At 30.9% G+C, this 9,037-nt stretch overlaps 1 protein-coding gene across 2 annotated transcripts in view; it reads left to right on the forward strand.

Annotated features, from left to right (window-relative positions):
- Positions 1-6,881, forward strand: part of IRSp53 (Insulin receptor substrate 53 kDa) — a 1,174,063-nt gene extending 1,167,182 nt beyond the window's left edge. The window contains exon 14 of one of the 2 annotated variants that reach the window (XM_081731708.1): positions 787-2,176. In XM_081731708.1, coding sequence (XP_081587834.1) covers positions 787-1,975 — 1,189 coding nt within the window. In that variant the 3' untranslated portion in view covers positions 1,976-2,176. Of the gene's footprint in view, positions 1-786; positions 2,177-2,713 lie in introns of those variants that run through there. The other variant, XM_081731709.1, reaches the window with a different exon arrangement.
- The last annotated feature ends 2,156 nt before the right edge of the window (positions 6,882-9,037 follow it).

Below are 9,037 nucleotides of genomic sequence, written 5' to 3' on the forward strand. Positions count from 1 at the left end.
TTATTGATTCAGTTCTCTTTTTGAACAAAGCTTCAATACTCTTCTCTTGAATTTGATTGCAATTTTGTCAGGGTTAGTCTTTAAAAAATTTGTGGTGAAAAAGTTAGGTGAAACGTGCTGCCATCTATTGGTAAAACGTGAACATCTGGTTCTTTACGCTTATTTTAAGTGCTAAAATTTATTATTTGATTATGAATTTCAAACGTTCAGTCAGTAACCTGAGGAGAAAAAGTAAATGACTTAGGAATTGAGAAAGAGGTTCTCTAAGGCTCATGATAACATCTGTTAGTTAAGATGAAAGATCGTAATATTGATATATTTTAAATTTTCACTTAAAGAAATTAGTTCAAAACGTTTATACACTTTGAATTAAATTTCTCTCAGTCGTATGTAATATTTAGTTGATTATAAATTAGTATACAAGGGGCTCTGAATAGCGCTTCTCAAATCTTTGTTTCATACCATTTACAGTATAATGTATTTGGCATATAATATGAAGCTTTTTAAAGTGACTTTTTAAAATTATCCCAACAGTATAAACATTTCTTTTTGATACGTTTTGAACAAAATCTTAATACGTCAAATCTGTTCCATCATTTACATATAAAATAAAATAAAAGTTACACGTTAGTGTAACTGGAAGTACACGTTAAATAATTTAGGATGTTTTTTTTTTTCACTATTGATTTATTTCAATGCATGTAGTATACAAATTAATTAAGGAAGAGAATATATACACTTTATAATTATGTTTTTTTCTAAAATATTGTGCCTCTTTCTGTGCAGAACAAATAGTACAAGTCCTGGGACGTCACCGAATCTTGCTAATAACAACGGCAAAATGTCTTCGGTTAAAGGATGGCTTTTGTATAAGTCTGCTTTGGAACTATGGGATGACGTAGACAAACAAGCAAATAGTACAGAAACTATGACATTAAATCGGCATCCATTAACAGCAAGACAATCTTCCAGTGTAGATCATCTGGCAACAATGGGACGACATGGTAGTAGGGAGTCAAACCATCACCAATCACAGAGCGAATTGATGCCTCTTGGATATGTGAAATACCCGTATGAAAAACATGGCGTTCTTAAAAGAACAAAGTCACTGTGGAAGTTCAAGAAATCTAAAGAATCTATTGTTATGGAGGGGATGTCACTTTGGCAGCACAGATCACTTGTTGATGTTTCAGATCCGAAATTGTTTGAGAAAGATGGCAAGCAGAACAAATCGACTTTGAAGAAAGAGAATAATTCAGAAAACAATGATACTAAGGCTCATAGCGCAAACAAAGAACAACAGAGTCAAAGTCAACCTAAAGTAAAGTCACGTAATGCGAGTCTTCGGTCTAATAGATCGTCTAGTGACAGCAATTTAGCCGATGTAGAATCTTGTATTGTAGTTAACGATCATACTAGATCAGTCAATGAAAAACAGCAGCTGCTGCAACAACAACAGCAACAGGCGCAAATACAGCAGCAACAAGCACAAATACAATCTCCCCCTCAACAAAAACAGGTAATGAATGGTAATCACATAGAAAGTAACTACTTACCAAGAACAAAACTTGTGAAAACTGGCTCCAAAATCAAAGAGCGACAACAGCCTCTCCTGAACGAGCATAAGGAACGTCCGGTTGTAACGAAACAAGTACAACAACACGAATTACAAGAGCATACGCTACCTAGAGGCAAACCACCAACTGGAAGACCACCCCAACAACAAACTAAAGTAACAATGCAGTCATCATCCCAGATCCAGAGAAGTAAATCAAATCATCGGTCAATGAAGAACCAACAAAATGGCGACGATGATGAGGGAGATGGTCTTTTCCGTTACGGGGAAAAGCTTCACGATCGCTTATATAAGCCAGAGAGAGGATCACGTTTCGATCAAATTTCAGAAAGAACTGGAAACATGTGTGGTCCTTGGTATGACTTATGGGGAATAGATTCATCGGTTCAGTACAAATAGGAAATATGTATATATGCATTTTTGGAAGTATTGAGATACGTTAACGTCTATATGCACATATGTGCGTAAATAAAAACTTCAAGATATGGAAAATTTGCAAACGAATTTTGCTCATACTGAAAATAATGCTTTAGACAGATTCTTAGTAATATGCAGAACAATTCTTGCTGTATAGTACCGATAGAGTATTTAAAAAATAAATAAATAAATAAATAAAACTAAGATTTTAGCTGAAGGGGCTTGGCACACTGTAAAAATACCACCAGATGGTGTTGGTAGTCTATTTAGTTCTAGATACACAACACTTGCGCATGCCAAGTTGCACACACACATCACACGCTTCTTTTAGACACCTCTAATTAGCACATTAGATTTGCTTCCTTAGAGGAGTACTTCAAAAGCATTTTTAATACTCAATACAATTAGAAGTGTTGTTCAAATATTATCGATTTTTAGTACGAATTATAATGAAGCGATGTTTTTAAAATATTTTTTTCCCATCTGAATGACATCTATGTTCGAAATTCTATAGAATTTCATAACATAGACTAAATAAATAGTTACAGTACCATTGATTGAACAACACTTCTGTATATTTTTTAAAAAATACGCTTTATTATGTACATATATTGGAAAAAAAATAATAAGCTTCCTTTCTTGATGAACAGTATAAATATTTCCTAACATATATATAGAATTTTTAGACATATATTCTCTATCTTTTGCTTATTTTTCCAGGGATAATGTGTTTGCCACAGTGAAATTACGGAAGACTAAAACTAATGACCGATCTGCTCCTTTGATATCCTAATGGTGATGGTATCCTGTTTTTACCTGGTTGCAAAATAAATTTAAAAAAACAAATTTAAGTGAGGCTGTTGTTCTGAAATTACGGTGGTGGTTTCCATATTATATATATGTAAAATATATACATATAAAAAATAATTTAATTACTAATTACTGAACAAGGCATTGATTCCTATTAATAAACAAATAAAGTCACATGTATAAAAACATACACAGCTTTATTTTAATGGTGGCGGGAAAATGATGGAGTGCATGTTCAGCGATTGGGAGAAGTCTCTCTTTCTATATGAAAGTGGTTGTGAGAGTGCGGATAAGAGTGAATGTTTTTTTGTATGCAAAAATTATCTGTAAAAAAGAAATTATATATATAAATATAAATGCTGGTAGTAGTTATATAAATTATCATTTTTAATTTTTTGCATACATAAGAAACCGGAAAAAAAGCTGATAAAACTTTGTTATATATAATGTTACTTGCTGTTGTTAAGATTTAATGTATATTAAAGGAAAGAAAAGATGAAATGTATTATAAAGATATATATAAAATTATCGGTTAATATTATTCTCCTGTTATAAATAATCTACAAATACAGCACTCTTAGTGCATACAATTTGCAGGAATGAATATGTATATATACATATATCCTAAATGTTCATACCATAACATGCTCTACTCCTATCACTTCTTTCTTTTCCACTCTAGTTCTTAGTTTTTGAAGCAAGCAATATATGTATAATGGTAGACAATGTTGATTTCTTATTGTAGGTATTTCAAGGTGCTTTAATTATTGAAGAAAAAGATCAGTCTATTAATATAAAAGAATGTGAGTTTGTAAATTAATATATATAAATAATATATCTTCTATAAATAATTTTTGTTTATAAAAACTTTTATGATGTTTCTTATTATATCGTGTTGTACCGTGAAGTTCATAAAATATTGTGTTGTGAACATTATGTTGGTATATTTTTTTTTCTTGCTTTGGAACTCGAGAAGACTGTTATATATTTAAAGAGGCAAAAGATTGTAGCAAAATAGCTGCATTACAACTATTCTCTTTTTTGGTTTTAGTTTACTATGAACAGTATTCTTAAATGATCCTGCAATGAGTAAAAATAATTCGAATATAAGAAATTTGCATAAAGTAAATTATAAATTCTTAGATATTACATTACGTTGAAACTATTGTTTCCTTCACATCACTTCAGCTTTAAGACACACTTCACCTAACCATGAAGATTTTTCGTAATGAAATACGTTAAAATATTAAATATAATTCGTATTTCTTCTGTTTTGTGTGACGTACTAACAGTACGTCATGCAACTTACATATTTACAGGAAGCATGAACACCGAAGATACTGGCTGAGCTTATTAGTAGTAAAAGTAAATAGACAAAACAGTATTAATTTATAAGCATCTAAGCTTCTTAGATTAGAAAACCAAAGCTTTAAATGTTGAAGAAACATCAGAATTGCAATTAAGAATTAGAAACATTCTCTATGTTAAGTCTTCAAAAAGCACATAATAGTTTTCTATTCATTACTAGTTAGGATTCTTGGGCCAGTACAGCAATAGTACTTGTGTACTTCTACTTGAATATAATAATTTTCGAACTACAATTACCGTAAATGATTAATTTATGGTCGTAATGTATTTGGTTTCCACACGCAAAATAATAGTAAAAAAAAAATGAACTAAGCTTTGTTTACTCTTTGGAATGCCGTTAACATCGTCGAACAAGAAAGAAGAAAAACTAGGAAAAATGATAACATTAACATTATATAGCATCGTTATTTACATAACACATTCATGATAATGTACCTGATATTAAGTTTGCAAAATCACTTTATTTTATTGTGCGTTCAACTTTCACACATCTACAATGAACATTATGTAGTCTGATTGATCAGTTAAACCCTTTTTGGTTCTTCATATTGTTTTCCTGGATACATCTGTCTCTGCAGACTTAGTCTTCTTATATTCAATATGTGTTACCATGTGATTTTTTAAAATTCTTCTTCTAATCATTTCGAAAGCATTTTCTCCAACATTTCTTTATACTTTTTCTGGACATTACAATATATGTACGACAAGACACTTTCTGAACATGCTCTTTCCATGGACCACCTGTCTCCGATCATTTAAGTTGGTTAGTAATGGAAGGATTTCGACAATTTGACACACAGTGTGGCATCTGAATTTTGACCTCAAACGTTTCTGTTTTGCCATGCAATTTATATTCTTACATTTAAGCAGTTTTAAAGTACTTAGTTATGAGTTTCTATTGTAAGAAAAAGTATATGTATCAGTTTAGAAGGTCTATCAAGACAATATCTGAATGGTAGTGAAAAAAAGTAAAGATCAATTTCTAAATAATAAATAAACAGGAATTCGTACTTGAATTACATTGTTTTTAATTTTTATAGCTGTATGTTGTGACGTTACAAACTAAGTTTATTGTCCTTTTGTTTGACAAAAGTGCTATGAACTTTTCGAAACGTGCAATACTTAAAAAAAAAAAAAAAAAAAAAAAAAATCAAATATGGCTTGGGTGGAAGCAATGAGACACGTGTAAACTCACTTACTATAAATATGTATGTATTTCTGTTTTTCTTCTTTTCCAGTTACTCGTACAGACAATATCGATATAAGCCAAAGTTCCACAGATATAGTTTTATGTAAGTAATAACTAATCTTCCATGGTCTTGGATGTGAAGTGTGACTCGCTGTATTTGCTCATTATGCTCATTTTTTAACACCAAAAAAATGTATAAAAGAGGAACAATAAACATGAAAGAATATAATTTTATTTTGTCATGCTTACATAGAAAAAATATATAGTTTATTATTAAAAGGTGATAATGAGGATAAAGTGTGTATATAAATAAGACGGACATTCTGTATTTAATAATAATAATATATATAAGACGTAGTAATTGTCAGAGAAAATAAAAAAAAGTTTCAGTTTTTTCCTGTCTTTTTCTGAATCATCTGTGTATATAATTTTTGTTGAGTGTTGACCTCTGCTAGACAAAGCAAATCTACTGACTTTACGGATATTAGCTCGTTTCCTCTTATGATGAACTAGTGTTTTTTTTTCTTTTATATGATGGCTTATTGAAACAAACGGGCATAGCAAGGAATGTTAAGTGCTCACCAGAAAGATCTACCACAAAGTAAGTATATATGTAAGCTAGAATGCTGATATTTAAGAAATGAAAAGTTTGGAATTCATTTGCTAGTAGTGAGACAAAGTTTTCCATAATTTACAGAGATCTAGTAGGATGTGCAATGCTGATAAATTAATCAGTGCCAAAAGTTTGAAACCGACTAACTGAAGTCAAAGTAAGAAAGTACTTCCCTTTGAATGGGTGTGCAAATATTCAGTTTCACACAGCTAGAGATTTTGGAAGGTATACAACATTGAAATTTAAGGTTGAATATTTCTAATTATCAGAAGTAAAAATATAGAATAACGTTCATGTGTAGAGTGATGAATCAACTAGAAGTCATAATATGTTTGCAGCAAGTTTCGTGACAAGAATTTAATACATAACTGTGTGAGATTCCGTAACTTCACTAGTAACCTAAAAGTTGAAGGCGTACATTTACTTTTTATTTTAATGGGTGTCATTTCGAATCTAAACAAAGCAGATTAAATCAACTTAAATTAACTTGCTGGATTAACTCTATAGCTAATGGCATTAGAAATTTTTTAAGTCTGAAGTCATTTTTTTTTTCACTGATGCAATTATCATGTTGTATGACACAAGTCAAAAATATTGCTTTACAATTAGAAAATATTAACTAATATTATCGCAAATGGACGTACAAATGAATACCATAATATTTATTTAGTGTATTTAATACATCAAATATGTTAAAAGGAGTAATATTAGAACAAGAATTATTTTTTTTTTTAATCTTAGACTTTTTTTTCCTCATCATAAGAACAGGATGCCAGAAGACTTGCTTTCAGCTGAGGGCAACAATGTATTCTTAAACTGTCTCTATTTCAATGTATGATTTGTGCTGTTCAAACTCTGTAAGTGCTTCACTTGAAGAGTAAATAAAGATTCTTTATATAAACATGAAACCTTCCTTATTACTACATATAATAGATAATCAAGCATCGTTCTCGAAGCTCAGAAACATTACTAATCATTTTCAAATTAATAACTAAGTGCTGATAATACGTATATGTTTGGTTTGTAATTACTCCTATCAAATTCTGGTTTATGACACCAAAAGTGAATACCTGATGTTGAATGCGTATGCAGATGAATGTCTGAGGAATGAGGATATGCAATACTTGGCTTTTGTATGTATAACCTTAGTTCTTATGTTTGTAACTTTCCCTTCAATCCAGCTCCAAAATTTCTAGGTTTTTTTTTTTTTATCTATATGCTTTTTAATCCAAAAGAAAGAATTGACTATCTTACTTCTGCTCTACTAGCATAGTGGCCTGCTTAATTTCGTGATTTTCAAATAAAACACTTAGATAAGATACCATACTAGCATCAAATCTATAAAATATTATTCTACGATAAAACCAAAAAATATAGCGAAGATTCTGACTTAAGGGTCGTCACTACAGCGAAATTAAACTACCACTAATTTTAGAGTATTTTTGTAATATCTTCAAAACAAATAAAAATATTCGAAAAGCAGAAACGTAGTGAACTAGACAAAACGATTTTGCATGTGATACCTTTACCACAATTCACCTATCTGCTTTTGGTATGCCGCTATTTACAGAACCCGCAAAAAAATGCTAATCTATCTACAGTTGCAAATCGAAAGCAGATAGATGAGTTGTGATAACGCTATCACATGCAAAATCGTATTCTCTAGTTCACTATGAGCTTCTGCTTTTCGAATATTTTTATTTGTTTTAAAGATATTACAGAAAAACTCTAAAATTAGTGGTAGTTTAATTTCGCTGTACTGAAGACCCTTAACTAGAAATTATTTAGTTACAGCTAATATGTGTATCTGTTAAGAATGTGTGTCACCGTTAGGAGACTACAGACAATAAATACAATCTGCTACTTACAGTGCATTTCTTTTACATATACTATGCACAATTAAAGACTCTGTTCGAGCAGAATAAAAACTACCAATTATTATTGAAAACACAAGAGATATCTTCAAAAAGTTCATTTTTTCAATTTTCTCAAAAACCACGTCAGAACTTAAAATCAAACAACTCGTTTTGTTCACCTTGATGTGATATCTCTCGATTGATCCATTAATCTTCGGACAATATCATAATTAAAAACGAAAGTTTTAAGAATTAATCATAATTTTAGGCTACATCTCATCAACCATACCGCGTACTGTCATCTTGCTATTGTGCTCATCCGTGGTTCGATTCACTGTCACGTGAGTTTGTGATAGATATCATTGTGTCTATAGGGTTTCTCGCGGGTTCTCCCATTTCCTGCTATGTTCTCATTCCACCAATTGATCATCATCATCATTCAGTGTCGATAATCACCTATCTTGAGCCTAAAGGGCATAACTGTGTGACGTAAAACTAGAAATTCCTTTTCTTCTTGTGATGTTATAATGAAAGCTCGATGAAAGTACGAGGTGTGGTCAAAAAGTACGGTGAATTATTGTATTAGAAACTAAGTAATAAGTTGTTTTATGGTATTCCTACGGTGATGTAGCGTACAGTTTAACATTCACTGAAGTATTCTGTGTGTCGCAGAGTACTACGCTACTGAGTGAGCAAAATAAGCTCCTAACAATATTTTAAAGTTATCACGATCGACATAAAGGCAAAATCACATAAAATAGTTTCTAAATACGCAGTAAAGTGAACTAAAGATAAAGCCATTCGTATCATAGTGCATTTTGTTAAATTCGTCAGTGTCTTCAAATTAAATAAAATTCTGAGATGATTTTCAACACAAAAGAGGATTGAACTTGTTACGAGTTCGTTTTAACCTAATTTCTGAACTTTGTTTAACGTACAGGTTAGGTGGAGTGCTGGGGAAATCCAACTAATTACGTCATATTTTTATGATTAAATTTAGTAGAAATGTCTTTATTTCAATATTAACATGATTTTTGGAAATGCCTGGGATTGTTAATAAAGCACAATTGCTGACACAAGGTATATAAGTAATTATTTTAAAAAGAAACATAAATGCTGAATATTACATTTATTCTGAACTGAATTTCAGTGGACGGATTGATGATGTTATCATGAACTTCATTTAGATTTTCAAAACTACCTCAGAC

Source organism: Thermobia domestica, chromosome 11 (assembly GCF_964235325.1).
Source record: "Thermobia domestica chromosome 11, izTheDome1.hap1.1, whole genome shotgun sequence".
NCBI classification, from domain to species: Eukaryota; Metazoa; Arthropoda; class Insecta; order Zygentoma; family Lepismatidae; genus Thermobia; species Thermobia domestica.